Here is an 18,343-nt window from a genome sequence, read left to right as displayed (position 1 = left end):
TCCTGACTCCAGGGCTGGTACTCTATCCACTGCGCCACCTAGCTGCCCCAGATATATAACTTCTAAAATGACACATGGCTTCGACCTGATTCCTGGGCTCTCATAACTTGCAGCATTCTCTCTACTTAAGGTCAGATTTGGATCTCAGCATTTGAGATCATTCTTTCTGATATTCCTCTCCAAGAGTGGAGATTCTTTTGAGCATTTTCTGCCTGAGGTCAGTTGTATTCAGCTTCTGAACATGGGACTTCAGCAAAAAGGTTGATTTAAAAATTCAGTTCATAGTCTCAGTAAATAAAGAATGGCTATCCCCTCCTGGGTGGCCTTTGGTCTTGCCCAAACATTGCCATTTGATCAATCAATCAGTCACTAAGCATTTCTTAAACACTTACTCTTTGTCAGACACTATTCTGAGATCTCAGGATACAAAGAAAAACTAAAGACAGTTCCTGGTCCCAAGGCCTCATCCTGTAAAGTGGAAAACAACATGTAAACAACTAGATTCAAATAAGCTATACCCAGGACAATTGGAGATATAAAAGGACAACACTAAAATTATGGGGGATCCATGGTTCCCTCTTCTTATACACCACTGATGCCTTCCTTATTCTGTGGGACACCATAAAACACATGTGTCAGGTTAACTATATTCAACTTCCCACCACAAATTTCACCTCACAAGTCATAAAGATAGATTCTTTCTTTACAGATCAAAGAAAGATACACTGTAAATTTTGACTGGGAAGAACAAATTTTACATGCTCAGAGTTGTTCTATTAAATTATTTTACAGATAATGAAAGTGAGTCTGAAAAGTGAAGTACCTATATGTATAACCTATATTTGATTGCTTACTGACTCAGGGAGGAGGAAGGGGAGTAAAGGAATGAGGGAGGGATAGAATTTGGAATTCAAAACATTAAATAAAAATGTTTGCTTAAAAAAAAAAGATTAAAGTGCTTAGCCCATAGACCACACAGCTCTCAAGTAAAATAAATTAATCTAAAACCTAAGTCTTCTGACACTCTGACCTATGCTCTTTGCACTAACCAGACTGGGCATCTCATCTCTAGAGTATGAGTTCCATGAAATTTTATTCTCCTTTTACTCTTTTTCCAGAGCTAGGGACTCTCGACACTGGGGATGGCTTAGTATCTCAAGAATGAGCCTACATAATTAATTTGTATAAGAAGTCCCACATAAAGGGTCTCCACTGGGTTTCCATGAATTGCCATACATCTCTTTTAAGAAGACTTTGACTGGTAAAAAAGCCCTAGTACACGCACTCGTATCTCTGTGGTCTTCACCCCATATACAATGGGGTTCATTGTAGGGGGCACCAGCAGGTAAAGGTTGGCTAGGAGGATATGGGCATGGTGGGGAACACGGGGACCAAAGCGGTGGGTGAAGAAAGAAAAGAAGGCCAGTGTGTAGAAAACTAGGATAACACAGATATGTGTTCCACATGTCCCAAAAGCCTTCATTCGGGCTTCCTGTGAGGATAGCCCCAGCACTGCTCGGAGGATTAGCCCATAGGAGATAGCAATGAGGATGAAGTCCAGGCCTGTGGTGAGGAAGGCAGCTGTAAGGCCATAGACACTGTTGACTCTGATGCTGGAACAGGCCAGCTTGGCTATTCCCATGTTCTCACAATAAGTGTGAGGGATGACATTGGTCCGGCAAAAGGGCAGACGCAAGATAAGAAGGACACCAGGAACAACCACGACCACGCTCCGGGCTACCAAGGCCAGCCCTAGCTTTCCAATGATAGATGTAGTCAGTAGAGAAGTATAGTGGAGTGGTGTACAGATGGCAACGTAGCGGTCATAGGCCATGGCAAGGAGAACAGCTGATTCTGAGAGAAACAAGGCATGAACGAAGAACATCTGAGTGAGACAGGATGCAAAAGTGGAGATAGATGGGCCCCCCCAGAAGATAACAAGCATTTTGGGCACAGTGACTGTACAGAGGATGATGTCATTGAGTGCCAACATAGCTAAGAAGAGGTACATGGGCTCGTGGAGGTTCCGGTCCCCAGCTATAACCACAATCACCAGAGCATTGCCCACCACAGCTAGAAGGTACATAAAGATGAAGGGGATGGAAATCCATACATGGGCTGCTTCTAGTCCTGGGATACCAGTCAGCAGGAAGGTCATAGGGTGAATGGACGTGTGGTTGGGTGCCAGGAGAGCAAAGGAACCAAATTCTGTGATACAGGATAGAGAAAACACAGAAGAGATAAGTGAGAAGAGGACATACTGTCTCAGAGTAGAAAAGGAACACACAGGTCATCAAGATATTCTAACATGAGCTGGGATTCCCTTGACCTCAGAATAAGAAAGTGGTGGTTAAATGTCTACTTATTTGAAGGACTCTGGGGATGCCACTACCTCCCTCGGTAGCCAATGAAACAATTCATTTTAGGATTTTTCCCCCCCATTTACCTTGAACCTAAATCTGATTCTCTGAAACTTCCCCCTCTGCCATGGTTCCTAGATTTGCCCTCAGGCAAAACAGAGCAAGCTTAGTCACCCTTTCATATACCAATCCTCCCAATACTTGAATACCATGTGCCCAAGATAAGTTAGGAAATAGCAAGATGCACAAGGTATTTAAGAAGGTTATAACCTAACCTAACCATTAACCTAGTTGTCATCATGGGACTATAGAAAGAACACTAGATTTGAAGTCAGAGGACCTGCATTCAAATTCTACCTTTTAAAAATTTGTTGTTGTTGTTGTTGAATAGAATTTTATTTTCAAAACTATATGTAAAAACAAATTTTAACATCAATTTAAAAAAAAAACTTTTCCAACTTCTCTTCCTCCCTCCATTCCTACCCCCACCCATAAGAAATCAAGCAATTCAAAATAAGTTATATATGAGTAGTCATGGAAAAATTCCCATATTAGCTAGTTGTGAGAGAAAACAGTAAAAAAAAAAACCAAAACTTCAGATTAAGGAATTGTCAAAGAGGAAAAGAAAAAAAAATAATGTCTTTCCATCTGTTTTCAGATACTATCAGTTTTTTCTCTGCAGGTGGGCTGCCATCTTCATAAGTCCTTCAGGGTTATATTGGATCATTGCCTTGTTGAAAATAACTGCATGCTTCCCAGCATGTTATTTTGTATGCAGTACATTTCACTCTGCTTCAGTTCATGTAGGTCTTTCCAGGTTTTTCTGATAGTATCTTGTTCATCATAACCTGTATATAGCACCTTAAGCTTGACAGAGAATTTTCTTTATAAAAGCCCAGCAAAGTAGGCACCATATGTTTTCCCATTATAATCAATCATCATAACTATTTCCCTCCATCCCACTCCCTTCCTATGACATTTACTCTGTCTTATTTTTACCTATTCCCCTTCAAAAGTGTTTTACTTCTGACTATCCTCTCCCTCACTCTGCACTTCCTTTTTTTCATCCTTCCTTCCTTCCTTATCCTCTTCCTCTCCTACTTTCCTGAAGGGTTAAATAGATTACTTCTCCCAATTGGGTATGAAAGCTATTCCCTCCATTAGCCCACTCTGATGAGATCAAGGTCCCTGAGCTAATTATGTGTTCTAAATTTTTCTTCCTTCCTCCCTCCTCAACCCTCCCTATGAGATCAAGCAATTCAATATGTCATACTGGTGCAGTAATGCAGAACATCTTCATCTTCCTTGAAAGTGTTTCACTTTTTACTGCTCTCTCCCTCAATCTGCCCTTCCCTCCTTCCCTTCTTCCCCCACCCCTTATATCTTTCCCCTTCCTCAGGGCAAAAATATATTACTATACCTATTTGAGTTTGTATGTTAGTCCTTCTTTGAGCCAATTATGATGATATTAAAGTTCACTCACTCCCCAGCTCCTTCTTCCTCTTCTCCTCCCCATTCATAACCTTTTTTCTTGTTTCCTTCATGTGAACTACCTCTCCCCAGACCATCTCTTCCCTTCTCCCTCCCCCAGTCTATTCCTCCTACACCTCAAACCTATTTTAATGATGTCATCATGGTTTAGTTAGGTGGCACAGTGGACAAAGCACCAGCCCTGGACTCAGGAGGCCCCAAGACCAAATCTGGCCCCAGACATAAGACACCCCACCCTGTCTGCCCAACAAAGAACAAAACATAAATGCTTTACAGATATTATCCCTTCATATTCAGTTCAGACCTGTGTCTTCTGTGAATTCCTTACTGAGATAGTTCTTATGAGTTCAAAGTAACATCTTCCCACGTAGGAATGCCAACAATTTGATCTTTTAATATTTCTAATGAAGTCTTTTTCCTGTTTACCTTTTTATGCTTCTCCAGGATCTTGTATTTGAACGTCAAATTTTCTATTCAGTTCAGGTTTTTTCATCACAAATGCCTGAAAGACCTCTTTCTCACTGAAGTCCCATTTTTTCCTCTGAAAGTTTATACAAAGTTTTTCTGGGTACATGATTTTTGGCTGTAGTCCCAGTTCCTTTGCCCTCTGGAATATCATATTCCATGCCCTTCAGTCCTTTAATGTAGAAGCTGCTAGATCTTGCTTTATCCTTATTGGAGCTCCACGGTATTTTAATTCCTTTTTTCTAGCTGCTTGCAATATTTTCTCCTTGACCCGGGAGTTCTGAAATTTAGCTATAATATTCCTGGAAGTTTTTATTTTGTGATTTCTTTCAGGAGGTGATGAGTGGATTCTTTCAATTTCTATTTTAGCTTCTGCTTCTAGAATATCAATGCAATTTTCCCTCTCAATCTCTTGGAGGATGGGGTCTAAGCTTTTGTTTTGGTCATGGTTTTCAGGTAGTCCAATGATTTTCAAATTATCTCTCCTAGATTTATTTTCTAGGTCAGCTGTTTTTCCAAGGAGATATTTCATACTTCCCTCTATTTTTTCATTCAGTTGGATTTGCTTTACTGTGTCTTGTTTTCTCATAAGGTCACTAGCTTCCATTTGTTCAATCCTAATTCTTAGGCAGTTATTTTCATCAGAAAGTTTTTTAATCTCCTTTTCCATTTGGCTTTTTAAACTGTTGACTTTTTTCTCATGACTCTCCTGCATCACTCTCATTTCTCTTTCCATTCTTTCATCCCTTTCTCTACATCTTCTTTCTATTTCTCCTACTTTCTCTTCACAGTCCCTTTTGAGAGCTTTCATGGCCCAAGACCAGTTCATATTTTTCTTGGAAGCTTTGGATATTGAAGCTTTGACCCTGTTATTATCTTCTTCTTCTGAGGTTGTATTGTGGTCTACCTTATGCCTAAAGAAGTTTTCACTGGTCTTCTGCTTTCTCTGCCTATTCATCCTGGCTTACTATTTCTTGGCTTTTACCTCCTTCTTAAAGTGTGGTGCTGCTTCCAGGACACACTGTTCGAGCCACAGCGTGGCCCAGGGGATGATTGGGCTTCTTCTCAGCCTGCCTGGCCTCACTTTTATTTGATTTTAAACTCTCTATGGGAGGTGGGGGTGGGGGCTGGGGGTGGGGGTGGGGCTGCTTCTCAGCTCCACTCCTGTTCCCAGTTTCAGTGGGTCCCAGGTGTTTTGGTTTTGGGGGGGGCAGATTTTAATATCACCTGGCCTGTTCTCTGGTCTGGAGATAACCTTAAGCCTACTTAAGCACAGCCTTTTGTGGTGTGGTTTTTAGCTTCTATGAGCCTGCCTGCTCCCCTCCCCCACTTGGGTCTCCCGCTGCTCAGGATTTCATCCTGGTTCCCTGCTGCAATGGGACAGTAGAATCCTTCCCCCCAGTCCACTGGTACCCCTGCACTTACCGCCCCCCCCCCCCCCCCCCCCCGCCGGCCCAGCCGTGCAACCTGACCTTGCTCGGTTCTAGAAGATGCCAGTGCTGCAGCCGATTCAGAGGAACTGGGGCAAATTCCTCAGGTGGGTGTCTGGTGTGTCAGCTGGATTGTGGGGTTAGGCTTTATTCCTGGCCCAGCATGGCCCCCTGAAACCTATCTATAGGTGGAGAATACTCTCAGCCTGTGTTTTTGTGTGTTTTTCTGCTCCAAGGGTTCTTTTATTGCTATTTGGGGGGGGTGTGATTGTATCAGGAGCTCTGTATATTTGATGTCTTTCCTCTGCCATCTTGGCTCCACCCCCAAAATTCTACCATTTACACTTAGATCCTGCATGACGTAAGCAAGTCACTTAACCTCCCATCAACTGAGTGTTCTCATGCTAGGAGGTGGGGTGGTAGACAGGGGACTAGATCAGATGCAGATGTTCTTAAGTATTTTTGTCTCATGGACCCCTTTTGTATTCTGGTGAAAACTCTTGGCCTTTTAGAATAATTTTGAAAATATGTAAAATAAAATGTGTAAGATTATACAGGAAAGGTGTTATATTAAAATAGATATAAAAAACAGGGAAATATCTTAATCATGAAGTTAAATACCTCTGATCTCGATGGCCTCTGAAATTCCTTCCATCCCTAGATCTATGATTATAAGACATTAACTAAAGATAAATTGTATGCTAGGGTATTGAAAGAACTTTCTGACAAAATTGCTAAACCATCATATACCATTTGCTAAAGATATATTATACACATGACCATTTGGGATTTATACCAGAAATTCAGGACTGATTCAATATTATGAAAACTATCAGCTTAATTGACCATCTCAATAACAAAGCCAACAAAAATCATATGGTTATTTGAATAGATACACAAGACACTTTTTGCCAAAATACAGACCTCATTTCCATTAAAAACACTAGAAAATGTAGGAATAAATGGAATTTTCCTTAAAATCATAAGCAGCATCTATCTAAGCTCCTTAGCAAACATCGAATTAGGAATAATCTAGACAATTTCCTAATAAGATCAAAGGTGAAACAAAGATGCCTATTATCACCACTATTATCAACATTGTACTAGAAATGCTAGCTATAAAAAATAAGCGAAAAAATAAATTGAAGGGATTAGAATAGGTAATGAGGAAACAAAACTATCACTTCTGTACATGATATGATGGTATACTCAGAGTATCCAAGAATATCTACTAAAATTGTTGAAATAATTAACAACTTTAGACAAGCTACAGGATTATAAAATAATACCACATACACCATCAGCATTTCAATGTTACCAACAAAGTCAAGCAGCGAGAGAGAAATTCCATTTATAATAACTGTAGACAAAATCAAATGTTTGAGAGTCTCTACCTGCCTAAACAAACTCAGAAATTATATGAACAAAATTACAAAACACTTTCAACATTAATAAAGCCAAATCAAAATAATGGTAAAATATCAATGGTTTATGGGTAGGCTGAGCCAATATAATAAAAGACAATTCTACCTAAATTAGTTTTTTGGTGCCATACTAATAAAACTACCAAAAATTATTTGATAGAGCTAAAAATAATAACAAAAAATCATCTGGAAAAACAAAAGTTCAAGAATATAAAGAGAATCAATGGAAAAGATTATAAAGGAAGGTAACCTAGGCATACTAGATATCAAATTGGTGTGACTAATCATCAAAATAGTCTGATACTGGCTAAGAGATGGAGTGGCAGATCAGTGGGTAGATTGGGTACACAATATACAATAGAAAATGATCATAGTAATCTAGTGTTTGATAAGCCCAAGGACCCCAGCTTTTGAAACAAGAACTCACTATTTGACAAAAACTGCTAGGAAAAATGGAAAGCAGTTTGGCAGAAACTGGGTTGTTGTTTGTCTTTCATTCTTGAAGGGGACCATGACATCATGACTTGCCATGAATTGGATTTAAGTGAGGCAGTGCAAAGTCATCTGCCTCACTCTCTTCTTCAGAGCCATCTGGCTCCAGTGTAAAATATACATCATTGTGACTGAAGATGGCCCCAGAAGTTTTGAGGCAATCTGGTTAAGTGATTACTCAGAGACACACAGCTAATATGTATCACATGTCTGAGGGTAGACTTGAACTCAGGGCCTCCTGACTCCACTTTAACATCTAGCTGCTCCATAGTATCTCATATCATATACCAAGATAAGGTCAAAATGAGTACTTGATTTAGATATAAAGGAGAAAAATTAGACAAATCAGGGGAGCATGGAATAGTTTACTTCTCAGATCTACAAATAATATGATATATAATCATATAATAATCATATTATATTAATTATTATATAATTATATACACTACTCACATAATTATATGTGATATATAACCATGTATAATAATGTAACATTACATTAATAAATATATAATTGCACAATATATGATTATATAATTTATGATAATATTAATATATATTAACATATTGGTTTTACATGTAATTATAAAAAATAAATATTAATAAGACAATTAAAAATAAATTGATAAGCTACCACAAGTGAGTTTTGAAGGATTATGATGAATATGAGAGCTACTATCCTTCTGGAGAAGGGCCTGCTTTTAAAATTTTTAATTTTTAAATGACTGAGTGGAGTCTGAAAACTATTGGCCAGAGTGCTTGACTTTGTTTACTCACATGATTCTAAAACATTTTATCAAATGGTTGGCAAACTGATTATAGCAAAAGAAGCAAGCTTTCCTAAAGATCAGGTAATTCTGGACACAGACTGTTGCATAGCATAGGCTAGACTCCTCCAACCTCCTGCATGGAGATAACAAAGCTTGAAGCAGTGACTCAGAGGGTCAGAGCAGAGAGCTTTCTGACTGTCCTCAGCTAAAGTTTGTTGCCCCAGTTAAATAAACATGCTAAGACTTCAGCTGAGCTCAAAGCTTCTTAAATTATGGATCACAACCCCATGGAGTCACATCACTGAATGAGGGGTCATGAAAAATTTGGCAACAGTAAAAGGTTATGGATGCCTATTTTATCTACTTATATACCTGTGATTGTGTAAAAATATTTGGGCAGGAAGGGGTCACAAGTGAAAAAAATTTAAGAAGCCCAGACATAGCTGAAGCAAAATCAGTTTCATCCAACTAAAGTCGGTGATGGAAGTAAGGCAGCAGCTGTCCACTGGGGAGTGAAGCCAAGAAGTCCAGCAGATCCACTCATTCAGTAGAGATACTTTACACTAAGAAAAGTCCTAGCAACCTGTCCCATTCATCCAAAGTCCACAAGGCATGAGAGACTTTGGTTAATGTTTTGTTTAAGTCTAGGTAAGCTACACTGATAACATTCTAACTTTGTCTTTGTCTAATAGCCCTGTCAAAAATGCAAATATACTGCATCTGTAATTACATTATCTTTAGGAAACTTTGACCTGGTTCACTCAGAAGGTTGTGAGGTCCTGTTTTCATGAGGTCTTTGAAAATTTGAATTGGATAATTTATGAAAGCATATTTTAGTTGAAAACAATACCATTCTATGTTGTCTATCAGTCATTGATTATTGATATTACTAATAATTATTAAGTATATGGAGGAACCAAACTTTTAGCCTATCAATCTTTAAGGACCATTAAAAGTTGTGCTATTCATCTTCCTACACCTAACAGAAACTTTTCATGGATAAATTCTCACGGAGAAAATTCCCTCTATTAAGGCAGGTCTGCACCTTATTTGCAACTTATGTTCTTACAGAATTACCTAGGGAAGTCAGATGAAACTCAAAATCGAAATGGGGCCGCTAAGCCCCATTAAGGATCCATATGAGGTAACAATAATGGCATTATTGAAATGCAATATTATCTCTGTTTCATTTATTTTGCAAATACATATTTATCTGGTTCAGGATGGATTTAGAACCTCTGGGCAGCAGGTTTGATACCTCTGACTTAGAGAGAGCTCTTACAGGTTCAGTGACTTGGTATTTATTACATAACTAGTATATGTCAGAGGCAGGCCTTCAAAATGCAGGTCTTCCTGACTTCTCCATGCTCTGCAACAGATTCCCTTTAATAAAGGAAAACCTGTATGCAGAAATGTCTCCATAGAAGACTCCCCTAGTTTTTACTACCTTAGTGTCCTATCCTCACATTCTGGAAGTATTATTGATACATTAGGAATACTTCATTGAGAATTATTAAATAATTCCTATGTTCATGGCACTTTTTTCTTCTCATCAGTTGCAAATCAAAAACAATTAGAAAGGAGAAGAAGATTTTTGGCCTGGTCAAGAGCAGATAGCCTAGAGTTTGGGGAATTGATAAAGGTGACCCCCATCTCTAGTTACTCTCCAAAGTACTATGAAAAGATAAGAAAGTACCTTTTAATTGCATTGCTTTCCCAACCACTTGGCAAAGGAATCAGAAAGTCACAAAAACTCTTCTTATTTTCAAGATCTGAGGTACTCTGAATCCAGTGGTATAAAGGTCATGTTTTGCTGGTGAAACAACTATGAGTAAGAAAGGATGCATGACGTATGTATGCGTATGTGTGTATATTCATAGGTTATACACACAGCCTACAAAATCCCCTCTGGTGTCTGAGAATCATCTGGGAATCATAGCAGATAACTCTCTGAGGCCATCATAAAGTGACAATTCAAAGCAAAGCATTATATAAATTGGCAAGGGACATAGATATTTAGATGCATCCATCTACATGTCATCTATCTATCTGTCTGTCTGTCTGTCTATCTATCTATCTGTCTGTCTGTCATCTATCTCCCTCACTAATTTATACACTGCTTCAATTTATACTATATATGTATATACTGCCAATTTATACTATATATACACACATATGTGTGTATATATAAATAAACATATTATATATAATATATTATACATACATGTATCCCTTGGTATTTTTACTACATATAGAAAGAAATACACATTTTCTTAATGATAATAATAATACCTATTATTATTACTGTTATCATCATCATCCTCTCCTCTTATGGAATGATCTTTTGGCCCTTTACCATCTTGATTGATCTCATTGGTCAATTGTCCAGTTTAATCATTTCATGTCCTTCCTAAAATGTAGGAATGTGTGTGTGTGCATGTTTTTACCAAAAATATCTCTATACTTAGTAACATTGAAACTCTTTGGGGACTTTACAGAGCTTCATGAAATTGAGATGGTTATCCTGAAGCTAATTTCTCTTATCTCCATATTTCATTACCTAGAAGATTTCATGGATGTCCCTCTGTCAGCCTTCATGGCTGAAAACCTTACTGTGACCCCAAAAGGGAAATATTTTATTGAATTTAGGTTAAATAGATACTTATTATGTAGAAATCCCTTCCTACTCAATGCTATTTCTTACTTCTGACCCCATTCTACTCAGATTCTTCTCTAGACTTCATAACTCTTACATATGCTCATCTCATGCTAAATTTCACAACAGTCTTTTGGGGTATCCAAGGTGAGGATAACGGAGGCCTGGGTGTTCCTCCATTATTTGGGAGTGGACAGAATAGGGGTTATGCAGACAAAGGGATTTAGTTAGTGGGATGAAATGGGAACAATTTTACTTCTAGTTAGTACTAACATTCAGGAAATAAAGGGAGAGATAGTAATGTATTAAATAGACCACAAAACTTGGGGCACAGAAAACCTAGATTCTCATACCAGCTCTTCTGTATATTATTAACTTTGTGCTTTTGGGCCAAATCATTTTACATCTACATTTTAGTTTCCATGTCTATAAAAGGAGGACAAGAATTTCTCAGTGAACTAACTTGCAAGAATGTAGTGAAGTTGAAAAGATGACTTTAATAAAGTGTGTTGTAATCCTTCTAGAGCTATACATTGAGCATATACAAATGTATGATAATGTATCCAAATTTATTAGATATGTGCCTAGACCAAGGACCCCATAGTGAAAGCAGTAGGCTTTAACAACCACTTCTCACTCCCCTCCAACCCTGGGCAATAGTTTTCTTGCATTGCAACAAAAACTTACCCCTAATTCTGGAGAAAGGCTCCATTTGAGAAGTGGTATGTCATCAAAGATGTCCCCATTTATGGTAGACCTGACACTGTTGCTTATGTTATTTGCCTGACCATGACAGAAATTTTTCAGATATATTATCTTCCCTTTCACTTCATTTTTTGGGGTAGGGTAATGAGGGTTAAGTGACTTGCCCAGGGTCACACAGCTAGTAAGTGTCAAGTGTCTGAGACAGGATTTGAACTCAGGTCCTCCTGAATACAGGGCTGGTTCTTTATCCACTGCACCACCTAGCTGTCCTCTTTCTTTCTTTCTTTCTTTCTTTCTTTCTTTCTTTCTTTCTTTCTTTCTTTCTTTCTTTCTTTCTTTCTTTCTTTCTTTCTTTCTTTCTTTCTTCCTTTCTTTCTTCCTTTCTTTCTTCCTTTCTTTCTTCCTTTCTTTCTTCCTTTCTTTCTTCCTTTCTTTCTTCCTTTCTTTCTTCCTTTCTTTCTTCCTTTCTTTCTTCCTTTCTTTCTTCCTTTCTTTCTTCCTTTCTTTCTTCCTTTCTTTCTTCCTTTCTTTCTTCCTTTCTTTCTTCCTTTCTTTCTTCCTTTCTTTCTTCCTTTCTTTCTTCCTTTCTTTCTTCCTTTCTTTCTTCCTTTCTTTCTTCCTTTCTTTCTTCCTTTCTTTCTTCCTTTCTTTCTTCCTTTCTTCCTTCCTTTCTTCCTTCCTTTCTTCCTTCCTTTCTTCCTTCCTTTCTTCCTTCCTTTCTTCCTTCCTTTCTTCCTTCCTTCCTTCCTTCCTTTCTTCCTTCCTTCCTTCCTTCCTTCCTTCCTTTCTTCCTTCCTTCCTTCCTTCCTTCCTTCCTTCCTTCCTTCCTTCCTTCCTTCCTTCCTTCCTTCCTTCCTTCCTTCCTTCCTTCCTTCCTTCCTTCCTTCCTTCCTTCCTTCCTTCCTTCCTTCCTTCCTTCCTTCCTTCCTTCCTTCCTTTTCACTTCATTTTCAACCAGGGTCCCAAGTATATGTTCATTTCCACACAACACTACTCATAATTCTTGAGATACAGCTTTACCCTTCTTTGTCATAGTTGCAGAGGTAGAGAGTTTTATAACCTGGCTAATATTACCTTCCTCAAAATTTATCCAATATCAGCTCTATCAGTTCTTTTTTCATGGACCTTCTGCTATCCAAACCTATGTCCAATAAATTTTTGCCAAATACCAAATATTTTGACAGCTTAGAGGGATACTAGAACCCAAATCCTAGTCTTATGAAAGTAAAAAGCTTATTTTTACAATTATTAGACCACTAGGGAAAAAAACAAAACAAAACATCGGGATGGTAGATTAGTCCCACATGTACAACATGCATTCCAAGTGATAGAGAGACCTTCTAAGAAGGATATGCTAAAAACTTGAATCTGCTAGTTATTCTAGGGAGATTAATAATGACTGGGCCCATGGTGATGATGTTGAAGAGATATGAGGAAGGATCACACCTGATATATACTGAGTAGTCACTTAGTGACTGTTACTGGGGATTTGCCGGTCCCTATTACTATCCTTATCACTGGCTTCTCTCTGAATCTTACAGATTTGGACCATTTGTAGTCCAGCTCCAAACTAGCTATGGCATTTGGTTTTGCTGTGAAATGTGGAATAATGAAAGAATAAAAAAGCCATTTATTAGGTGCTATTTGCCAAACACTGAGTATAAAAATGTAAGCAAGTAAGACAGTCCCTTATGTCACAGAGTTTACATTTTAATGCAGAAAGACAACACTTATAGGAAAGTGGGGTCCAGAGGGGAGGGTCAGGTCAGGGATACATCCTTTCCAGGAATAATATTGTAAGTTTTATAATTTTATTATTATTATCTGAGAACCACATTTGCAAAGGGGAAGGTAGCACCATGACATGGAATGACTGGAAATGTGAAATGGTAAGTGTACATAAGGGCAAGTTAAGGTAAAAGATCACCAATCAGAGCCAGGGGAGCAGGGATCTCACTTGGCATGATATCATATTCATAATGCACTCTTTTTCCAGGAATGACCTCTTATGTTCTGTTCATTCCATTTAAACACATTCTGTTTAATCACATTCCACTATATTAATGGAACCAAGTAAGCAGATTGAAGAATAGATTAGTAAGTTTCTCTCCTACCCCAGGAACCATTGGAATATTGCCCATCTTGAAAAGTAGAAAATAATCACTTACCTTTTTGGGTTGAATTACAGAGGAAATGTTCAACCTCTGCTGTCTCCTTCTCTGTGTGAGAAAATAATGGGATTTGGCAGATACTTAAAGACCCACCTGGAGATTAATCTAAACTGAATTAAGTGAGATTGATGACTTTGCTGATTAGCCTACTTAAAGTTAATTAGATTGTAAATGGCCACACCTGGCCAGCCCTTAAGAAGGTATTGTTCTCAGAAGCTAACACAACTTGAGACCACCTTCAAGTCCAGTGAACCAATGGATTTGGATGACACCTACCAATCAACTTGAAGCAGTGAGTAAGTACTGCCTCGGCTCTAGACCTATAAAAAGCTTCCACACTCAGTTTGAGAGGAGTAAACATCACATCTGAAAAATGAAGAAGTATTTATGTTACCCATACTAATAAACCTGGTTCAGGTTGTGACTCTTTGGACTGTTCTGGGCCTCTCTCAACATTAGTATCTTTCTACCTGACCCTGACATGAAGTATGATTTAACTTCCTTTTATATGTCATCTTCCTTCCTCAGAATCTAAGCAATTTGAGGGCAGGGACTGTCATGAATTTTGCTTGTATTTTTATTGCCAGTACTTAGATTAGTGATTAGCACATGGTAGTAGGTAATAAATACTCTCTCTCTCTCTCTCTCTCTCTCTCTCTCTCTCTCTCTCTCTCTCACATATGTGTGTCTATTTCTATCTCTATCTCAATCCCTATTCCTATCCCTTTCCCTACTCCTCTCTCTCTCACTCCCAATACAACCTAGAACAGAATCTAAATTCAATATGAAATTATATTTGATCACTTTTAAAATCATTTTTAGTATAAATTATTGTTCTAGAATCCAAGGTGAAAGCATGGAAAGTTCTTTCACATATTCCTGTTGGTTTACGACATTTTTCTGATTGTAAAAATACATAGAATACTACAATTTCTCCAAAATGAGATCCTTAACCACACAGAAAAGTTTGGCTTAATTATTAATGCAGAAAACCAGGTGCATGAAGAATGAACATTTTTCTGACTATATTGCAGTTAAATGGATTACTTTTAGAGATTGTATATATATATATATATATATATGTGTGTGTGTGTGTAGACATGTGTGCATGTATTTGCCCACATGCTGTGTATATTCATGTTTTCATATTGTCTATCTGTACACACACATATACATATATATATATATATATGTATGTGTGTATATATTAAAAATAACATACTAGGAAATAGCATTAGAATTAATCAGAAAGAAGAGAATGGGCTAGACTGACTTTTAGAAATTGAAAGTTTTTTTTAATGACAATAATCTAATGCTTTAAGTAACATCACTTTTTTTTTTTTTTAGTGAGGCAATTGGGGTTAAGTGACTTGCCCAGGGTCACACAGCTAGTAAGTGTCAAGTGTCTGAGGCCGGATTTGAACTCAGGTACTCCTGAATCCAGGGCCGGTGCTTTAACCACTGCGCCATCTAGCTGCCCCTATAACATCACTTTTTAATAAAAATTTTCTTCCAGTGATGCTGTATGGCAATCACTAGAGTTCTGAAAAAATAAAATTCTAGATCACCAAAATGACAGTGGAGAGTCCTGTGGAGGCATTATGGTAATGAGCAGGCTACCAAGTGAACAAACTTTGGAGTTTGCAGGAAAAGCAAAGTGAAAGATATCATCAAAGAAACGTATGAGGAAAAAGATGAGTTGGTCATGTGGCTAGAGTGAGAAATAATAATAGGTAGTCCATATGTTCAAATGGTATCTCCAAAATGTCAAGAGAACTCAAGGGAGGCATCCTATCATTTTGAGTTGAAGACTTTTTTTTTTTTTTCCAAATGTATGGTATTATATGGACAAGAGTCTGACAGTACGTCTTTGAATGCTTTAATCATTCAATGCATATCCTGTTGTAGAGAAAACCCCCACTGATGTGAACATAGTTCCACCAGAGTATAGCAGTGCTTATTTTTGTGTGTCATTTGATTCATCATTGCTATATTCATTGCCATCATAATTACTATGATCAACATCTTGATCAATAGCATCAACACCGGCATCAATTTGATCATTTCTATTTTCAGCATTCCAACCATTATCATCAACATCACGATTCTGACACATTGAATTGAAAGGCAACATGGTATAACATATAGACCTGGAATCTGTAAATCTGGAAGTACATTCCTACATCAGATCCTAGATGTATGATTTTGACTAAGTCTGGGCCTCAGTTTCTATACCTATAAACTAAGAGGATTTATACCAATGAGCTTAAAAGCCTCTGCCAGCTCTAAATCTATGATCCCAGGATATCTGGTGTTATGTGCGTCAACATAATCAACTCTTTTATCATGATCACCAAAAATATCATCATCGTTATAATTTCTAATGTAATGATTATTTTTATCTCTGTATCTTCACCACCAAATTGAGATGGAGGGAGGTGTAAAGGGCTTGAATTTTGTACAAGACAATATCCCGAGGACTGACTCAAATCCTGTCTCTGGATGACTGCCCTCTCTTCCCCCCATATCTGGCATTGTTCACTTATGCATCTAGTGAAATAGGAAAAAGACCATTATGGCTTAATGTTTGATTTTATAATATAATTAGAAAGTTGTTGACAAGAGCACAGTTACCAATATCATGCCTGTAAAATGCCGAAATATTTTTCTAATTGAACAATCAACTTCTCTAACAGTTTGTTTCCACGAGGTGGTTGTGTTCTCCAATAGTTGTCCCTAAAATTATTCTTCTGCCATAGCTAAGAATGTTATTGACCTGAGACCTGAGTACCTACAATCTGTGGCAATAGAAACAGGGCACATAACCACATTAATCCATTCTTGGATATAAGGAAGAGTTAAACTACGTTTTCCCCAATAAGGGAGAGGTAGAGATAGCGCTTTCTTTTGTTTCCCACCATTGTACTCTCCATTATTGATTAGGATTTTTTCCGCTTGGGGATATCTATATTGTGTTCTCACCTCCCTGTTCCATACTTACAAAATCCCTCAAATACATGTAATAATGGTTATGACTGGGTACAATGTTTATGCCTTACTATATGAAATGGCTCTTCAGGCCTTTAGAGGACTAAAGACTTTGAGGATTCTCTCACGAATTCTCTTTGTCCTTACCCCATAGATAATAGGATTTACCATAGGTGGTACCAGTAAGTAGATGTTAGCCACAAAAATATGGACATGAGGAGCAACATGGTGTCCAAATCTATGTGTGAGGAATGAGAAGAAAGCTGGAGTGTAAGAAACTAATATGACACAGACATGAGATCCACAGGTTCCCAGGGTCTTGAGACGTGCATCTTTAGAAGGGAGCTGGAAGACAGTGTGGAGAATGAGAATGTAAGAACAAATGATTAGTATAAAATCCAGTCCTCCAGTAAGAAAAGCAACAATTAGGCTGTAAGCTCTACGTATTCTGGTCTCAGTACAGGCCAGTTTGATCAAGGCCATGAACTCACAGTAGGTATGAGAAATGATATTAGTCTTGCAGTATGGGAGCCATCTGAGTAGAAAGGGGTGAGGACTGAGTAACACCACTCCACGGAAAACAATAGCCAACCCCAAGCTTCCAATGACAGCATGGGTCAAGATTCCTGAGTGTCTAAGGGGTTTGCATATGGCAACATAGCGGTCAAAGGCCATTGCCACAAAGAAACCAGATTCCATTGTGGAGCAGGAGTGGATCAAAAATACCTGTGTCAGGCAAGCTTCAAATCGGATTTCCCTGTCTTTGAACCAGAAAAGGCTGAGAAGCTTGGGTATTGCAGTAGTACAAACTACCAGATCTGCCACAGCTAACATGCAAAGGAAGAGGTACATTGGCTCATGAAGGCTAGGGTCAGTCTTAATGATGAATAGCAGGGCAAAGTTTCCCAAAAGAGCCAACATATACACCAGACAGAAGGGGATGGAGATCCAAATGTGAGCATTCTCTAGCCCTGGGATTCCAATGAGAATGAAAGTGGAGGGATGAAGACTGGTCTTGTTAGAGAGTGGCATGTTTGAACAGTCAATGTGTAGGACAATTGGTATTTCTGTACCTTTAAAAAAGATCAATAAGATGCCAAGTTAACAAAAGTTATCTTCTGAAATCATCAACGCCTCCCCCAAAAGAACTAGAGCTAAAATTTGCAGGTCAGTGAGAATATCTTTAATATCTCAAAAGTTGAAAAAAATGCTCTTGAATCTCAATATATGACTGCAAACCCTCCCATCCACAACATTTTGCCTGATACAAGTGTTGCTCCCAACCTCTCCATGGCCACTTACAAGATCATGCTTATCCAGCATAGCTAGAGTGCCTAGAATTTCAAAAACTGCTTCAAAGGCTAGTATCATGTGTACTTGACCAACCTAAA

General features: G+C 38.2%; 2 protein-coding genes across 2 annotated transcripts; both read right to left on the bottom strand.

Moving 5' to 3' along the window:
- Positions 1 to 1,243: 1,243 nt before the first annotated feature.
- LOC122748058 (olfactory receptor 52Z1-like) lies at positions 1,244 to 6,401 on the bottom strand. The gene is made up of 2 exons (XM_043993788.1): positions 6,368 to 6,401; positions 1,244 to 2,208 (listed from the first exon to the last, which is right to left on the bottom strand). Exons 1-2 carry the CDS (start codon positions 6,399 to 6,401, stop codon positions 1,244 to 1,246), a joined length of 999 nt encoding a protein of 332 aa, XP_043849723.1.
- Positions 6,402 to 17,039: 10,638 nt separating this feature from the next.
- Positions 17,040 to 17,984, bottom strand: LOC122751361 (olfactory receptor 52K2-like). Its single transcript, XM_043998370.1, has one exon. The coding sequence runs from the start codon at positions 17,982 to 17,984 to the stop codon at positions 17,040 to 17,042; it is 945 nt and encodes a 314-aa protein (XP_043854305.1).
- Between the last annotated feature and the right edge of the window lie 359 nt (positions 17,985 to 18,343).

The sequence above is a fragment of the Dromiciops gliroides genome, chromosome 3 (assembly GCF_019393635.1).
Source record: "Dromiciops gliroides isolate mDroGli1 chromosome 3, mDroGli1.pri, whole genome shotgun sequence".
Lineage (NCBI taxonomy): Eukaryota > Metazoa > Chordata > Mammalia > Microbiotheria > Microbiotheriidae > Dromiciops > Dromiciops gliroides.
The sequence above is the reverse complement of the archived record's forward strand: the minus strand, read 5'-3'. Positions and strand labels throughout refer to the sequence as shown.

Bases quoted from the DNA above. Each gene is read 5' to 3' on its own strand.
- LOC122751361 (XM_043998370.1), bottom strand. From the start codon at position 17,984: ATGCCACTCTCTAACAAGACCAGTCTTCATCCCTCCACTTTCATTCTC.
- LOC122748058 (XM_043993788.1), bottom strand. From the start codon at position 6,401: ATGGAAGGAATTTCAGAGGCCATCGAGATCAGAG. The intron at 2,209-6,367 runs GTATTTAACTTC...CCTGTATCACAG, and splicing joins AGAGGCCATCGAGATCAGAG to AATTTGGTTCCTTTGCTCTC.